The sequence below is a fragment of the Marmota monax genome, unplaced genomic scaffold, assembly GCF_021218885.2.
Source record: "Marmota monax isolate L192 unplaced genomic scaffold, Marmota_monax_Labrador192_F-V1.1 WCK01_AAM20220418_F8-fsc00523, whole genome shotgun sequence".
NCBI classification, from domain to species: domain Eukaryota; kingdom Metazoa; phylum Chordata; class Mammalia; order Rodentia; family Sciuridae; genus Marmota; species Marmota monax.
In genome coordinates, this window is record NW_026694161.1 from 139542 (window position 1) to 158365 (window position 18824).

Below are 18824 nucleotides of genomic sequence, written 5' to 3' on the forward strand. Positions count from 1 at the left end.
CAATCAATCCCCTGAATCCTGAGTTCAGGTATTTTCAGAGTTTTATACCCAGCGTGTAAGGGGAGGGGCTCGGAAGTTCACAGTCCGCAGAAGTTCACATAAAGCAGCTTTTTCTTTCACTGTTTTGGGCAAGTTAACCCTTCAAGAACAACACCTGAGAAGGGGAGAGCTTCTTCTCCCCTTTCTTTCCTCCCCCTGCCAGCTGTTACCATGGAGCCCAGTTGATAACTTATCTTAAAAATGTAGTCATCTCTGTGAAGCCCAGCTCAAGGCCAGAGGCCTTGTTTGCACATTTCTACAAGCTACTTTACTGGATATATTTGTGAAAACTAGTAAGGGGGTGTCCAGCACCTGGAGTACTGGTATCTTATCGGCCAGTGGCCAAGTAAAACAGGGCAACAAGAAAATAGGAAGTTTTTCTACATTGAACTCTTTTGTAGAGACTCTTTTGCTGACAGTCCTAAAGTCAACTACGGTGAAGATTTCCGGAGAAGCCCAGTTAAGACTTTTCTGTGGAGAAAGGGGGTGCCACTTTACCATCTCTGATTTCAAAACATTCTCAGCATGCTCAAGTAAAACTTCCAAACCACAAAGCAGCTGCACTCATTTCCACTTCCACCTCCTGCCCAGTCCCAGTCCTTGACACCCAAAATTAATTTTTGTTGGCTTTCTGCCTCTGTCCTTCTCTCTCTCTCCTTCTCCCTCCCTCTCTCCCTCTCACCCCCATGTCCCTCTGTCTCCCTCCCACCCTCCCCCATATCTCTCTCTCCCTCCCTCTGCCTCTGTCCCTCTCCCTTCCTCTCCCTCTCCCTCCCTCCCTCTCTCTCTCACCCTCTCACCCCCAATGTCCCTCTCACTCCCTTCCACCCTCCCCCTCCCCCATGTCCCTTTCTCTCTCCTTCCCACTCCCTCTCCTTCTCCCTCCCTCTCTCCCTCTCTCCCTTCTCTCCCCCTCTCCCGTGTCCCTCTCTCCCTCCCTCTCTGCCCCTCCTCCTCTCTCTCCCTCTCCCTCTCTCCTTCCCTCCCTTGCCTCCCCCTCCCTATCTATCTTCTTCTCCCTCCCTCTCTCACTCTCCCTCCTCCCCTTCCTATCTCCCTCTCTCCTCCTCCCTCCCTCCCCTTCCTCCTCTCCCATCTCCCTCTCTCTTCCTCTCCCCCACTCACTGTTTCTCTCCCTCTACTCATCTTCCTCTCCCTCCCTCTCTCCCCTCCCCCTCCCCTTCTCCCTCTCTCTTCCTCTCCCCCCTCACTCACTGTTTCTCTTTCCCTCTCTCTCCCTTTCCCTATCTCCCTCTCTCTCCTTCTCTCCTTCCCAACTCTGAAGGACAAGTGAGAGAAGTTGCCTGGTGAGAGCCACTCACAGAACCACATAAACAAGGTGTGATCCTTGTGTTTCTACCTGAGAGGGGACAGCTGACTTACAAGAGAAGGTTCCTCCTGAGGAGGTAGGGAGGCATCAGGGGCTTAGACTTTCTCAGCAGTAAGTGAGCACCTCAGAGCCCCTAACACCTCTGTTGGGTGAAACCAGATACGCCCCCCCCTCGATGCCCAGGCAGCCTTCCCAGTGGCTCTTCTCCCACCAAACCTTTCAGGGGTGTGTGAGGCTTGAGGGGAGAACAGGCAGAACAAGGGGGTGGGGGCAGGCCTTACAGCGGTGAAGGGAACCCAGTGAAAGATCTGCAAGCAGCCCAGGGAGGACAGACTCCAGGACACACAGTCTCAGCGACTGGGAAGCAATGAGGAAGGGTGTCTCCAGGGACAATGCCAGAATCAGACCGAGGTCACCATGATCTGGAGAACTTTCCCGAAGGAACTGCAGCCCTCGGCAGCTCTGAAGGTTTCCAGATAACCATGGAGCTTTATCTGAACTCTCTGGCTCTGGAGGTTGGCTGGGCTCCCAGCCTTGGCGATCTGAGCCCCTCCTTAGGGCTCCTGGTGGCCCCAAGCTGGTCCTGCTGGCCATCTTCCAGGGGCCGTGCTTGATCTCAGACTCTTCCCTTATCTCCTGCTACCAGCATCTTCATCCACCTTCAGGACTCTTGGCCACACCCCTGCCTGTTGGAATCTGTTGTAGCTGCCAAAAAGGCACAGTTGATTATTTTTGCGAAAAGTAATAAGGGCTCTGCAGAAGCTCTGGAGCTTGGCGCTTCCTCGGGATCTCCAGGCTCTCTCTCTGATCACTACTTGGAGACATTGTCCCTGCCTGGGATTTGCCAAGAACCAGGCTGATCCCCTCAAAGTCACCAAGATGTCCCCAGGAAGCAGGGCAGCTGCATCAGAGCAAGGTGAGTGTCCTCTGTGTAAGGCCCTCCTGGAGTCTTTGCCTCCTCACTCTCTCCCCATGCTCGGGGGGGCACAGAGCCCCATGGGCTTTCCTCCAAGGCAAGAGCCAAACTTCGCAGGCCTCCCTGTTCATCCAGACATAAGAGCAGACCCCGTGAGGCTGTGTCAGAATCCGCCCAGGATGACAGAAGGCTTCCACACCCCTGCTCTCCCAGTCAGTTCAGGACAGCCAGCAACAGTGGCTGAACTCCTGTCAGGAGGGACCATGTCCTGCACCCAGCTGTGGAAGTCCTGTAGGACAACAGGCGAAGGGGCTTGGGGGTGGGGGGGCTGTTGTCATCCATCTGACCTCAGATTTGCCTGGTGGGAATTTGGGTTTTTCCACATACCTTCTGGTGATTGGTGGGTGTAAAGAGCTACTTACTGGGTGAAAACCCTCACACGAGCAGGAGAATAAGGCCTGGGATATCTCCATGGCATTCTGCAGGGGGCGCACACAAGAGGAAGGTGATCTCGAGAAGGCGACATGAGAGAAAGGGTCGTTGGCCTGCTTGCTGGCTACATGTGGACCTGATGGACCACCTCTCTCTGCCAGGGCAATTTCCCCTTCTTTCCTATGAGAAGGGGGCTTCTCTCCCTCCACGTTCAATGCACGTCCCGCCTCATGTGTCTCTGTCCCCAACAGGGATGGCAAAGACACGCTGTGGACGTGCATCTCTACTGCGCTGCACTGTTGCCTTCCTCTTCCTGCAGCTCCCACCTCCTGGAAATGGTAGGAAGTCTCCCTTGCCAGCTCTGGAGGGCACCAGGAGGGACATTCCCAGGTGGGGACGAGCTGAGGTCTCACTGAGACCCAGGGTGGAGGGACAGGCCAGCTGAGGCCTTGCTGCAGCGCAGGGTTTAGAGGACACTTGCACCCTCAAAGGCCTTGTGGGGTAGGGAGCACCATCTCCCTACACGAGGCCTGACCCCATCCTCGTGGATCTGTCTCCCTAAGGAAGAGCTGATTTCCAAGTCCAAGGGCCTCATGCCCCCGTGCTGGCCCTGGTGGGGGAAGATGCAGAGTTGTCATGTCGACTGGTCCCTAGCATCAGCACTGAAGGCATGGAGCTGAGGTGGTACAGGAACCAGTCCAGCCCAGCTGTACTCGTGCACAGGAATGGGGAGGACGTGCATCAAGAGCAGATGGTGGAGTATCAGGGAAGGACGAGCTTTGTGAGTGACCATGTAGCCAGGGGCGAGGCCACACTGAGGATACATAACGTCACTCTGTTTGACAACGGCACCTATCACTGCCTCTTCAAGGAGGGCACTTCCTCCGACCAGGCCACACTCTGGCTGACGGTGGCAGGTAAGGGCAGCATGTGGCCATCTGCCCTGCTGGGGAGCTTCCTCACACCTGGCCCCAATCCTGGCGGTGTGACCAGAGTCCTACAGCTTGAGAACCTGCTGGACACACAGTCCCAAGCAAGGCCACCCGAGGGTCTGCACATCACTGCGCTTCTCAGGGAACATAGTTCTGGAAGCACAGCTGTTTTCTGATCTTTCCCTTTACTATATTATTGCACTGATAAGAAGGAAAGACGGGGGAGCTGAGGCAGGCTGAGAAGGAGGGCATGGAGGGACAAAGGCATTTGGGGTACAGTTTTCCTGGGTGGCTCAGGGCTGTTCTTTGGAGGCAGGCCAGCAAGCTCCTTCTTGTTCCCTGCACTCACTCACCTGTGTGACACGGGAACCCCTTCTGTCTTGCTGAACTTTCCCTGCCCCACTCTGCTATTTTATCTAGGACAAAGGCGTACCTGTTAGGGATGTGCTTACTTCAGGGAGTGATGGCTTGTGAACAGTTGGTAATACACACTAAAGTCTTCAAGATGTGTTTTAATGGAGCAGCTGTGGTGGCAACGTCCCAACTGATGTTTCTCCTCCAGGGCTGGGCTCAAAGCCCAGACTGCAAGTGGTGGATGACCAGGGCACAGGTATCCAAGTGAAATGCACCTCAGCGGGCTGGTACCCAGAGCCCTTGGTGGAGTGGAGAGACCTCAGAGGACAGCCAGTGCCTGCTGTGACCAACTTCTCACTGTCGGCCACCACGGGCCTCGTGGCTGTGGTATCCAGGGTGACCGTCCAGAATGGGGCTGTGCAGGGTCTGTCCTGCTCCATTTCCAACCCCCTCCTCCCCAAGAGGAAGGGGGCTGAGAGCTGGCTACCTGGTGAGTGTCTGTTCAGCCCTGACAGCACAGTACTGAGACCTGTGCCAGGACTCCAGGGTTCCAAGTAAGATCTGGTGGGAACTGGTCCCTGTGCACAGCCTGGCAGAACTCTGGGGATGCAGATTTAAGTAATTGCTGAGGATGGGGCAGAGATGGGGTACAGGGAGAGTACCAGGGGAGCTTTGCATTTATGTGGAAACAAGAAGTTTCACCCCCATGTTGTTTTTGTAATTCTTAACTCTTTACAAAATGGGCTATTTTTAGAGCAGTTTTAGCTCACAGCAAAGGTGAGCAGAAAGTGCATAGCTCTTCCATATACCCCCAACATGTGTAGCTTTCTCAATACAAAAGTCCTGCCCCAGAGCAGATTTCATTACCACCCGGCACCCACAATTTACATCTGGGATCACTCATGGAGAGCCCCCCCCATTCTGACCTCAGCACCATGTACGCTAATACAGAACTTCTGTTCTCAGTTCCTATGTCCTCAGCTCCCCTCTCCAGGTCTCCTCTCACAGAGTGGCAACTAGCTCTGTCTCTGGCCCTCGCTGCTCTGGGATTCCTGGTCTCTGGAGTACTCTGCTGTTTAGGGAAGCAGCAAAAGAAAAGTTCCCAGACACTGCTAGAAGAAACAGCACAGAGGTCACAAGCCAGCAGTACCAAGGCTGAGCTATCCCACGGTGAGTAGGAGGCTTAGCAGGACACTCGATGCCCCTCAAGCACGGGGCCTCAACACGCAGCCCAGAGCAGAGGCTGTCTGTCCTCAAACCCAGCAGGAACAGAATGATCAGTAGGGATCCCAACTCCAGAGCTACCCATATGATCCACACAGTGGAAACCCTTATCTCTGAAGGAGTCTTCACTACATAATCCGGGCAGCCTGGTTGGTCTTCCCAAATACCCAAGGCTGGGTGATATATGAAGAAAAGAGGTTTCCTTAGCTCCCAGTTCTGGAAGCTGAAAGCTCACTCGGGGCCTGGGGAACCTGTCCCTAGCCTCAGGCTCCTGTGTTGGAAGTAGAGATTGTCCCCTTGCTGGCTGTCAAGGCTGTGTCATGACAGACTGGGGAAGGCTGAAGGGAGGCTGTGGACAGTGGTCCTTGGCAGTGAATGCCTCCCTGTCGTGTCACTAGGCACCAGGCACAGTCTCCAGCTCTCATCTCCAGTGACACTCTGAGAGGAGCCCTGTGAGGCAGACTAGAGGCTGCAGTACACAAGTTCAGCCCCATTTCATAAGCAGGGCCCCACAGTATAGGGTCTTTTTGTTTCCCTGTGGGTTAGAGAGTGTGACTTCAGGTACAGCCTCCAAACCTCATGCATTTGTAGACCAAAGATCCACCCCTGACCAGCTCCCCACAGGGAGAAGACCCAGAAGCACAGACCTGAGCCCATCTGGCAGGGATGAAAAATGACTAGTGACACCAGGAGACCCTGAAATCAGAGCTAGTCTCAAAGAAAAAGAAAAGGGTAGGATTCTTAGTAGCTTATGGGTCTTGTTTTCTGACCCTCACCCACTCTCACACGACAGAAATAAGAAATTCCAAGGGGGTGGTGAGAGAGGGACACACATGAGGACATCTCTGGCTTCTGTCTGCTTTCTGATGTTCATCCCCACATGTATACACAGACCACCATGTCTGTGCATGAGTGTATACATATATGTGTGTCCACACATGTGTGTATATGCATGTGTACAAGCATTAGTGCCTGTGTGTGCAGTTTTCATGTGTGCTTGTGTGTTTGTGCACACATATGTGCATGCAGGCGAGTGTGTTCATGTGTGATGCATGTCTTTGGTTGGTGTGTTTGCACATATGTGTTCACATTGGTACCTGCATGAGTGGGTCATGCATGTGAGTGCATGCCTTTGCAATCATGTGTGCATGCATGTGTTATGAAGGTGCACATATGTACGTGTGAATGCACGACATGTCCATGCATGTGCATCCAATTTCATCTGTGTGCCTGTGTGCACTGTCTTGATGTGTCAGTGTATATTCATGTGTGTGTACATTTGTGTGGTATGTGTATGTGTGTTGTGTATGCATGTGCATGTGTGTATGTATCTGTGAGGTGCATGCTTATGTCTGTGAATGTATTTCTGGATGTTTGTGTGTGTGTGTATGTGTGTGCATTCATGTGTCTATAAGAGATGCTTACGTCTGTTCCAGAGAGCAGAAGCACTGTGTCAACTGCTGATGCCACATCCTTATAAGTCAGACTTTAGCTGCCCCAGGAGACCTTAGTTCCTTTCTGAGCTCCTGGGAGAGGGAGGTGTGCTGACAAAGGCATCCTGCATGTGGCAGATGCTGGGAGGAGGCTGTTTTTTTAAGACTGGGCACCCAGGGGAGGCCATTACCATGACAGTGGAGAAACAGTGACCTTCCATCTCCAGGCACAATCTCCTTAGTGAGGACTGAAGAGCAGAGAGGTGGGAAGGGAGAGCCAAGGCTGCTGGGCATCAGAGAGTGATTGGAGGACTGGAGACATCTGGGAACTGAGGATGTCCCGCAGATTTCATGATGGCGTTTAATAATATTGTATCCATGTTAGTATTCAGGTTTTGGTGTATTGCATTCTCTCTCACTTCTCTGCATTGCTGTCTCTGTCTCTGCATTACCATCTCTGTCTCTCTCACTATCTCTGCATTGCCGTCTCTGTCCCTCTCACTATCTCTGCATTCCTGTCTCTCTCTCCATCTCTGTCATTCACACACAGACACTAGCCACAAAGGAAGCCCAGGGCACATGTTGGGAACTAGCAGGGCCACACTGGGTGTAGTCGTGCCCACAGCTCCCAGGAACCCTTCGGCTCTGCCTCCCAGTCTGGTGTGCTCCTCTGCCAGGGAACAGGCTGTTTGGACAGGCTTTTGGCACAGGACTGGGACAGTAGTGGGATTCTAGAGCAGGGGACACCCTGATGTAGGAAACAACCCTGGGAGCCCTGGTCTGCAAGGAACATAGGGTGCAGACCCACTGACCCTCTCCTCTTTCCACAGTGAGCCCCTCACTGGACCCTGACACAGCAAGTCCCAAACTCATGGTGTCAGAGGATCAGAAAAGTGTGAAGAGGCTGATCTTTGACCAGTACCTGCTCCCCAACTCCAAGAGATTTGACCAGGACCCCTGTGTCCTGGCCCAAGAGCGGTTCTCGGCTGGGAGATACTACTGGGAAGTTGAGGTGGGAGACAGACAGGCCTGGATTCTGGGGGTTTGCCTGGAGAACTTAGGTCGAGAAGGCTGGATTCCCAAATCCCCCCAGCATGGCCTCTGGGCAGTGGAGTTATATAAGAAGAGATTCTGGGCTCTCTCCTATCCAAGGACTCGCCTCTCTCCTTCCCAGCCCCTCCGACAGCTGGGCATCCTCCTAGACTGGGACGCAGGGGAGATTTCCTTCTACAATGCCACCAAGGGGTCCCTGGTCTACAGGTTCTCTGGACTATCTTTTTCTGCCCCCCTGCAGCCATTCTTCTGCCTCTGGACCCATGATCCTAGACCCCTGACCATCTACTCAGTGGCCAGAGAGACCCAGGAAGACACAAGCCCCCCCTGGAAGCCTGTCCTTTCCCCCAGAGGTCCCGGAGACTTCTGCTGAGGGAGAACAGCACCCATGAGCCCTGGCTTCTGCCTCCTGGTGACATCAGTCAGATTCTGTGTGCATGAGGGCAGTGTCAGGGCTGGCTTGCTGCCTTTCCCAAATCCCTATGCTTAACTCCTAAGCCCAGGACCTCAGAATGTGACTGCCCTTGCAGATGGGCCTTCAAGAGGAAATCAGTGCCTTCATGTGAGTGGCCCTGATGTCACAGATCTGATGTTCCTGTGAGAAGAGATCGGGACCCAGGCACACGCAGGGGAAAGCCTGTGAGGACTCAGACAGGCGCTCTCACAAGCCACAGATCTGGCCTCAGAAGGAACCAAGCTGCCCACACCCGGTCTCAGACCTCAGCCTCTGGAAGTGAGAGGAAAGGGCTTTCTGCTGTGTAAATCACTCCATCTGCAAACTTTGTGATGGCAGCTCTGCTGTGATAAAACCACACCATTATCAGCTCAGCATTGTCTACTTCTGCCACGTACCCGGGGGCATATGTAAAATATCCAGCTCGTGTTGGACAGGTAGTAGTCACACAGTAACTGCCAGCCTTCCCCTCCTGTCCTCCCCCTCCTCCTTCTTCATCATCTTGGCCATTCTTCTCTCCTTCTCCTCCTCTCCTCTCTTCCACCTCTCCCTCCTCACCTCTGCTCCCTACAGCAATCACTCAGACATCTGGTCTACCTCAAGTCCCTTCCTCCCTCTCTGTGAGAAGTCAGAACAAGCCAAAGATTCCTGGGCATTGGTCAGCATTCAGCCAGGACTGGAACCACATAAGCCATTTGGCAGAGAGAGTAGACTAGAAGCAAGTGTCAATGAGGCACTGAAGAACCCAGGAGATCAGAAACAAGGAAACATGGGAGGAACGAGCTGCCAACTACCATGGCTGAGGGCAGAGGGGAGAGAGAACAAAGGAAGGCACAGAGGTGCTGCTCAGGACACCCAGGCCAGTGGGAATGCAGTCTGGCCAGGTGCCATGCTGCTGGGTGGCCCTGAGAGGGACAGGCTCGACTGTGTCTAGCCATGACCCTCCTCCTGCTGCCAGTGGCAAAGCCCACCAGGCAGCAGTGGGGGGTGAGTTTTTGGAGCCCAGCCCACTGTAGGAGGCCTGCCGTGTGCCCTGGGGCTGCTGCAGAGCCAGACACGGGGCTCAAAACAGGGTCTGTTCTTCCCAGTTCTGAAGCCCAGCTTTGAAATCAAGGGTCAACAGAGCTGGTTTCCCCTGGAGGCTATGAAGAGAATCCAGGCTGGGCTCATTTGCAGCTTCTGGGGCTGCCAGTCTTCCTTGCCTCATAGAACTGCTGCCCCGAGCGCTGCCTCTTTCGTCACACCACTGACTTCTCCCTGTGTTTCAAATCCCCTGGCCTTTCTCTCAAAAGGACATGTGTTGTTGGCATTAGGACTCACCTCATGCAGGGTCATCTCTTGTTGAGGTTCCTGCCTTCATTACTTCTGCAAAGACGTTTGCAGATGAAGTCCTGTTCTCAGAAGCCAGGGGTCAGGACCTGGACATGTTTGGGGGTCCTGAGTCCACCCAGAGTTCTGGCCAGATGATTGGCACACCGTTCCACGTGTTGGCACCTCCTCAGAATGGCAGGGACGTGTAGTGAGCAAGGGCCCTGAAGGGATCTGTAGATGTTTTGAGACACAAGTTCTTCACACACAAAAAAGGAACTCCTAGTGCTCTAGGTTTGTAATCCAGAGCACAGACGTGGATTACCAGTGGAGAGGCCAGACAGTCCAGGGAAGCAGGGGTCCAGACTCAGCCTTTGGGAGAGGCCAGGATTTGTATGGACAGGAATAGGAAGGGTGACATAAAAGTCCATCTCCCTGCCCTCCTCATAGCCCTCTCACTCGACCTCAGGGTAAAGCCTTTCTTAACAATGTTCTTCTCTTATGAGTGTGATGCTTGTATGCAGTGAGTGTGCTGGTTCTAAGGGCACATGCTAGTGGATTTGGTCACAGCATACACTGATGCTATGGCACCATCAAGAGACTAGACATTTCCTCAAGTCTGGTAGAAATGGAGCCCCTCTTCCACTCCCACCCCTGCCAGTCCTGATCTGCCCTCCACAGCTCTAGTTGTCTTTTAATTATCTTTGGTCTCACTTTGGAATATCCATTACATTTAGTGACATCATTCATCCACCAGTTTTCCTGATTTTTCTGACACAGCTACGTGGTGTTCCCTTCACCCCATGCTGGAATTTCAGGGAAGCAGACCCTGCATTTGTCCATTGGACTCCCATGGAAGTCCACTGTCCCCTATCATACAAGACACCTGTGGCTGCGAGACTTGTAAATAAGAGGCTCCTGAAGCTCTCAGTGCAGAGACGGAGGTCCACACAGCATGGTGCTGGCTCTGGGGGACTCTCTGGCCTCATTCTATCTTGGTGGGTGGCATTGAGACAGAAAGAAAGACCACCCACAGGCAGCCAGGAAAAAGGTCTTGGAGAAGAAAAGGGGGAAGAGAGAATTGGGAAGTTGAGCTTCTGACTCCAGCTACTTGTAGCCTCAAGGATAGCTCCTTAGCCCCTAGACAGGACCAGCCATCAATGGTACTTTCTCCTGCAACAGAGCCTCACTCCAATTCATGTGCTGATTAAGGCTTAGAGATCACTTTTCTCCAGATTTGCTGAAGAAGGCAAAATAGAGTTGATTGCCCCCTTTCTGAATCCTCTATTCCACCAATCATCTATAAGGACAGACCAGCCCAGAAAACCAGCCCAGGTAGCCGACATCTGTGGACACCCCTCTCTTGGGACCCCTCCCCTTTTGGAGCCCTGCTTGCTTCCTATTTCCCTAATAAATCCTGTTAATTTTCTCTCACCCTTGTGTCTGTGGATTTCATTCTTTGAATTCATGAGACAAAGAACACACCTGACATCCATGTTCCATGTTACAGCATCATACCAGGAGCCATGTGAGAGGAGAGAGGCTCCTGAGACAGGAACCCTGTGGGAAGGGCAGGCTGGCCGCTCTCCAATGGCAACTTGCTCTTGTGGGGCTAGGTCAGTGCAAGCACCCATTTTCCCTTCTGAGGGCTTAGCCCAAGGACCTCAGCATCTTCCACCAGGCCCCACCTCTCCAAGGACCTCTCACCTCCTGGCTCCCACCCTGGAGCCAAGCTTCTAGCACGTGACCCCTGGAGTCACATTCAAACCCTGTCCACAACATAACAACTTCCCTCCCTCAACATAGCCCTTGAGATTCACCCATGCTGTTGCCTGTTGCAGAATAAAATCCATCACATTCATCACTGAGTAGTTTTTTGAGTTGCCATCAGCCATTGGGTATGGTAAGTAACAGCGTCACAGGTCCACATACAGGTTTCTATGCAGATTCATGCTTCACTTCTCTCAAATACTCAGGAGATGACAGTTGACATTTAATTTGACAGGAGATGGCCACGCTGTTTTCCAGCATGGGTGCAGGGCCTTACCTTTTCACTAGCAGGCACCAGAGTCCTGCGTGCTCTGATTCCTGCCTGCACTGCAGTCATGGTGGCCCGGATCTCGACCCTAACTTTACCTGAGACGCTGCATGTGTGATTTGGTCCTCAGTGGGAATGTGGTTTGTTTCCTCTATTGACATCAGGTCTGAGGGCTTGTTCCTGTGCTTATGAAGATCCATATATCCTCTCAGCAGGATGTCTGCTTCCATTATCTGCCCATGGCTTAGCACTGGGTTCTGTTTCTGCATGACCAGATTATAAGAACTCCTCATGTGTTCTGCATACGAGCCCTTCACTGAATCTGTGTTCTGTAAAATGTTCTGGCACACTGTGGCTTGTCTTTTTGTTTCCTTAATTATTCATCTAGAAAGGTGGGCTGGGGAGGGAAAGGGAAGGTGTTGGTGCAAGAGTATAAACTTTCAGTTATAAAATGCAGAAGCTCTTATCATGGTCTGGACTGGGACTGTCCCCCAAAGTCCCTGTGTGGAAGGCTGCTCCCCTGTGGCAGTGTGCAAGGTGGGCCATGAGGCCTGGGGTGGGCCTGTGCATGGCCTCCTGACAGTGGACTACTGGGAGGTGTGGCACCACAGGAGATGGCCTCGCGGATGGAGCAGATCACGGGGTGTGCCTGGAAGGCTGCCTCTTGTCCCCATGCTGCCACTCTCTCTCCGTCCTGATCCAAGCTCAGCAGTCTTGCTCCACCATGTCCTCTGGCCATGATGTGCTGCCTCACCACAAGCCACATGATGGAGCCGGTGACCATGACAAAGACCTCTGACACCATTTCAGTTGTCTATCTCAGGTATTTTGTTAAAGCAATGAAAACTGACCACTGCTCTGGTGGCCTAACATAATGCTGCACAATGACCCTGGTTAATAACAATGTATTGTGTCCTCAAAATTTGCCAAGAAAGTATATCTTAGAACTGTGTGATGTGATAGGTATGTTAATTAGTTTGTGATAATCATTTCATAATTATACATATAAATATATACATATACATCAAATCATTAGTGTGTGTGTCTTAAATATATACAATCTTTTTTATTTTTTAATTTGTTCTAATTAATTATAGATGACAGCAGAATGCATTTCAACTCATTGTACACAAATGGAGCACAACTTTTCATTTCTCTCGTTGTAGAGTCATTCCATTCGTGCAGTGATACCCATACATAGGGTAATAATGTCTGTCTCATTCCACGTCTTTCCCACCCCCATACTCTGTCCCCTCCCCTCACACCCCTTTGCCCAATCCAAAGTTCCTCCATTCTTCCCTTGATTCCCCCCATATATAATCTTTCCTTGCCAATTGTACCTAAATACATCTGGAAAAATAAAATAAAATTGTACCATATACTGAAAAAAAATGGCAAAAGCCCTTTTGTTACCAAACTCACCTTGGAGGTTCATCTCACATTAAAATCAATGTCTCAGACACTAGCATTGGAGAACAGGAAGGGCGTTAGCGGCCAGAGAGTGGAGAAGAAAGTGCTCTGCTAACCAATTAGCTGCTCAGCTGCAGGTGTGGAAGGCCACAGATGCAGGAAGGGAGGGACTGGCTAATGGCTCCAGGTGCCCAGGACCACAGGTGCAGGAATGGCAGGAAAAGGTAGGCTGATGGCTCCAGGTCTCAAGGGGCACAGGTCCAGGACAGGAATGGCAGGCAGCAGCAGGCTGGAAAAGGGAGAATTGTGTCTCTTTTCTGGAACTCTTTCTCACTCTCATGGATTGATGATTTCACTCATGGTGCTGGGGTGTCTTTAGCCTTGAAGTTTAGGGAGAGAGAGCCTGGGCAAGTCTAGGGCAGAACATTTCTGGACAACAGGTCTACATGCAGAGCAGAGCAGAGCAGAGCAGAATCTAACATAAAGGTGACCAAGCACAGGATATGAAGACAGAGAGGCCATGCCCTTTCCTCCCACCTATCAGACAGCACCATACCATGAGGGGTTAGGGTTTTAGCAAAAGAGGCCTCAGGTCCCAAGTAACCACAGCAACCATTATCATTTGAACCCACACTCCAGAGGTGTGGCCTACAGCAAAGCCAGCAGGAGGCCCATGGTGTGCTGCCCAGCAATTCCAGGTCAGCTGAGAGGAGTGACCTGAGATCGTTTGTTCAGGTTTTTCCTTGGCAATACCACCCACCCCCCTTTCTTCTGTTGAGTTACCTGCTTTTGGTGTACTCTTTAAAACTTATTTAATCTGATGTCACAAAGATTTATCCCTGTGTTTTCTTCAAGATATGTTATAGTTTGGGATCTTACATTTAGGCCTGTGGTGAAAGGAAAGTGACTATGACACTCAAAGCGACCAAGAGATCTTTATTGTGGCATTGTCTGATCGACAGGAGAAGGAAGAGAGAGAGAGAGAGAGAGAGAGAGAGAGAGAGAGAGAGCGAGCAGTGCGCTCGCAAAGTGAGTGGGGGAAGGGCCCAGCAGGAGGGAGTTTTTATAGCCAAAATCTAATGGGGTCTCTGGGTCTGCAAGCTGCCTTATGGTACAGTGATTGGATCATACAATAGTTGCTAAGGGTGTCATCTTCTGCCTTCAGCCAAACCAGGCAAAGGCCTGATGTAGGTTTCCGTTGCACCAGACAGGTGGAGGTCAAGTGTTCAGCCTTAAGTGGGGTTGAGTGTTCAGCAGCCCACCCAAGCAATAAGAAACCAGATGGGTGGAGGTCGAGTGTTCAGCCCACCCTGCAGCTAACATGTGGTTCATTGTGATTTGATTTTTCCATATACAGTGTGAGGTAAACACCAAAATACGTTTTTTAAAATACAGCTGTGTACTTCTTCTTTGTTGGAAAGATTGTGGGTTTTGCCACTGCAGCCAGAGGAGACTTTTAAAACTAAACTCTGTATTTTGAGGTAATTAAAAATTGACTTGCAGTTGTAGGAAATAATACAGAGACCCCCTGTGTCCTTTAGCATCTTGCAGAACTATACAACAATACCCCAACTGAAGGTGTCAACATTCCCACCATCATCAAGATACCTCACATTTCTCATTTCCTAAGATCTTCAGAGCAGTTTTAGGTTTGCAGCAAGGTGAGGAAAAGGTACAGAGAGCCCTATGCACCCCTTGTCCCTACGTGTGCATAGCCTCCTCCATGGTTCAGCTCCCAGCAGAGTGTCCTTCTGTCAGGGTCAGTAAGCCTGCACTGCACATGGTCCATAGTTGGCCACAGAGCTCCTTCCAAGAGCTGGGCACTCTGTGACCTTGCAGCACGCAGTGCCATGCAGCACCATGCACTCCACCCACTCATCTCTCCCACTCTGTCAGCCCCTGGCAACCACTAATCTTCCCACGACCCGCTGGCTCTTGACCAACACTGGCCCTGGCAGTTTGCAGCCTCTCCAGCAGCTTTCTCCCTTAGCCATGCCTTGGGTGCCCCACCCATCTTCTTATGCTCCAAGGCCACCACTCTGAGTGCTGAAAGAATGCTCCATTATCAGATGCACCCAGCTTTTCCATTCACCTACCAAAGGACATCCTGGTTGCTTTGGAACTTTGACATTATTAAGAAAGTTTCTGTGAACATCTGTGTGCAGGTATCCGTGTGGGTAAGTTTTCAGGTCATCTGGTAATCACCAAGGAGCATGGTGCTTGGCTCTCTAAGAAATGGCCAAATTGCCCCCCACAGTGGCTACACCATTTTGAATCCTTCCACCAGTGAATGAGAGTTCCTACTGTCCCCATCCTCCCCAGTACTGGGTGGTGTCAGAGTTCTGGATTTGGGCCATTCTAACACGGATGCAATGCTCTCCCACTGTCCTTTCAATATGCACTTCCCAGGAAGTGATGTTTGAACTTACAAATCCAGCAACGTTCTTCATCTGCCCCTGGCCACTTCTTCCTGCCCCAGGGTGCCCAGAGTCTTCTCAAGGCCTGTGTCCACCACCACACACCTGCTCCACCTCTGAGGACTCTCCTCTCCTTCCCACCTCAGGACATATCTAGGGGCTGCACATGGGGAAGGTCTGACCTCAGTCCACAGCATCCCTCCCATGTCCCTCAGGGAGCCCTCTGGGCTATGTGCTGTCCCAGTGGGCTGCTGTCTCCTTGTGTCCTGGAGTAACCCTGGTGACACTCATCTGTGCAAACACTGACAGGGATCCCCCATTGTGAGAAGATTTGCCTGTGCTGACAGAAACCTGCAGTGTCACAAAGACTTGGGAGGGGTGGGGTGCTGCTGCTATGTGAGCTACAGAATTCTCCACTGTGAGATGGATCCAAACAACGCTCCATCAAGCAGATGGTTACTCTTCCTCGTCCTTTGCCACGACTGCTCGTTCTTCTTCTGCACACCTCTCTCTTCAGTTGTGTGGGCAGGGTGGGTGTGCTGGATGCAACCAGGCCTTGCTCCTGGTAGGAAAGTGCTCTAACTCTGGACACACAGCCCTTGCTGTGTAGTGCTCCCGTGAATGTCCATACGGGGGCAGCAGCGTCCTGGAAAGCCATGGGAATGGTCCTGCTACCTGAGTCAGTCCGCCCTACCTATCACTCCAGACCCTCAGCATCAACCACATGCCCATTCTGCAGAGTTGGGTGCAACTCAGCTCTTGTTGGGACAGTCAGGCATCTGGGACCTAAGAATCAGAACACAGAAGATCTTTCTGTAGGTAGCGCCACCGCTACAAGTTAGAAACAGCTGATCACTGAGGTGGAGTTTCTGCTTCAGAGATGTGCCTAGGTTTCTTCAGCAGTCATAAATGGCTCCCAAGAGGAGAACAGTCCAATGAGGCATCTCCAGCCCCTAAGCCCAGGAGTGCCAAGGACAGCTCCCTGCCCCTGGCTACTTAGTGACCTCAGCTCAACTTCCTGGGGCCCTACCTAGAGGCCTCGTTGCCACTCCCAGCATCCCAGCCCCATGCAGTGACCCAACCCAGCTGGCTCTCCCAGACCAGGCAAAGACAGGTCCCCTGACTGGTGAGGAATCTAATCTCAGCCCTGGCTCCACATATAGCTCCCGACTGAAATGCACAATCTCTTGCACCCTTATATTTTCCAACCTGGTCATCGAACAAATCATTCAGAACAACAAGCACAAACTACCAAAATCTGCCTCTTAGAGTTCTGTGCATTCATCCCTGACAACTCACAAAATGATAAAATTTCCTATTCTTTATTCTTATTTTTATTTAAAACACTTTATTGAGACATGATTGACAGTTTATTGAGATATGGTATGACAGTTGTGTATATTTAATGCACACAGCTTGCTGTGATTGGGTGGGGATAAGTAAGCACCAATGGAATCATCCCCACCATCAGAGCCATATGCATGTCCCTCTCCTCCAGAAGTGTCCTCCAGAAGTGCCTTCTTAATCATTATTATTGGGGCTTTGTCTGGGTTTTGTTTTCTTTTTTGTAGGAACTGAATGTAAGATCTACTGTGTTCGAAATTGTAAGCTTGCAGTATAGTATATAGCTATCAGCAGTGTGCTCTACAGTGATTTCAGAACTGACTTGTCCGTACTACTGAAACAGATCCCATTGGTCATCACCTCCCCACTTCCCCAGCCCTCAGCACTGGAAGCCACCATTCTAGTCCACTCTTCTTTAGTCCATGTATAAATGAAATAAAGCATTGGTTTTTCTGTGCCTGGCTTATTCCAGGTTCGTCAGTGCTGACAGGATTCCCTTTTTTGTCTTCAGGACATGTCTGGGGCACCCTGTGCCTACTGGGAGTAACCAGGAGGAGACTTCTCCAGTGGGTAGGGGGCTCTTTCACAGGTTCCCATCCATGGGAAGGTCTTGGGACATGTGGAATCCAGTGGAGGCTACCCTTTAGCCCCACACCCTCTTCTGGGTTATGTCTTGGAGTCTCTCCTGTTTGGGTTCAAATTTCCATGGGAAGAGAGGCTGCCAACCTCTAGACACTCAGGGATGTGTGCCTGAGGCAAGACAGACCCCAATGGTCACTTTGGCATCTCCAGGTCCTGACCAACTCTGGCATAGTTGTCAGACCCCAGCCTGTCAGCAAGGCCCGCTCCATGACAGTCACTGGGCTGAACTATGCCCCCAAATTCCTATGATGAAGTCTCAACCACCCTTGAGAGCAAACAAAGCCTGAACACACACAGCAAGAATTCCTGAAATACCAGAGTGCTCAAGAAGTCTTTGAGGAAAAGCCTTCAGCACCCACTCAGAGATGAACTCAAGAATGAATAGGCACAGAAGCCTTTGGACATCACAAACTCACAATTCCCAGTGCAGAACATGCTACCTGTCCCCAAAACATACATGTGGACAGAAGAAACGAGCAACGAGCAAGAGAACCTGAAACAACCTCCCTTTCTGGCCACCAGGCCACAAGCAGCTCCACACCCCCTTCCTATAAATTCCCCAGCTACCACCTGATAGGAGAGGCAGATCAGTTGAGCTTTTTGCTCCTGGTCTCTCTGCCAGTCAATCTTGCAATGAAGTCCTTCTTTCTGCAAGAACCAGTGCCATGGTAGGAGCCTATGTGCACATTGTGCTAAGCCCTTGTTCAGTGTCACCAGTACCTGAGAGACTGGCTCTTTGGAGACAGTGCTCCTGGAGTGTCAGCATAGAAACAGAACCAGCAGGACATATATGAGGATATTTTTTTATGACAATGTGCTCAGATAGTTATGGAGGCAGATAGATCTTACCACCTGCTGGCTGCAAGCCAGAGACTAGGACAACAGGTGATACCTCTGAACCAGGAGGTCTGCTGGAGTAAGACCCCAGAGTACAAATGTAGCACAGGATATAGAACAGGAGCTTGGGTGTCCCAGGTTACCAGATGGTTAAAATATCAAGTAAAGAGAGCTTTGCCTTCCCACTGTCCTGGGTTCTATTAAGCCTTTAGCAAATTGGATGGGTGTCTGCCACATTGGTGAGGAAGGATGTCTACTCTGTTTCTGATACTTCTGTCCAAAACACTTTCACAGACACCCAGCAATAGTGCTTCACCAGCTGGCTGGGTACCTGGCCTCCAGACAAGTTGACACAAAAAGTTAACCACAGCAGGCCTGGGAGGGTAGGGGATTACATCAGTAACTGCCAGCAAGCAAGCTAGAGGGGGTCCAGAGGACCCCCCTCCCCTTTTTGCTTCTGGCAACATTTCACTTCCCTGTCTCTATGGAGCCTTTCTGGCCCCCTCCCATTCTCTCATTCTGGGTTAAAATATCCAGTGACCTCTGTACACACCTAAGTCAAGTCCAGTTCACATGCGACTCTTTACCACGGCAATAGTATGTTCCTGATGAAACTCTGTCCTGACCACTTCTGTGTGTGGCTTTATCTTCAACAGGGACA

The 18824-nt window shown here is 51.3% G+C and overlaps 1 protein-coding gene across 1 annotated transcript; it reads left to right on the forward strand.

Moving 5' to 3' along the window:
* Positions 1-1071: 1071 nt before the first annotated feature.
* LOC124107635 (putative butyrophilin-like protein 10) lies at positions 1072-10909 on the forward strand. Its single transcript, XM_046465810.2, has 6 exons — positions 1072-2285; positions 2969-3055; positions 3281-3634; positions 4212-4493; positions 4970-5173; positions 7491-10909. Exons 1-6 carry the CDS (start codon positions 2249-2251, stop codon positions 8084-8086), a joined length of 1560 nt encoding a protein of 519 aa, XP_046321766.1. The 5' UTR covers positions 1072-2248; the 3' UTR covers positions 8087-10909.
* The last annotated feature ends 7915 nt before the right edge of the window (positions 10910-18824 follow it).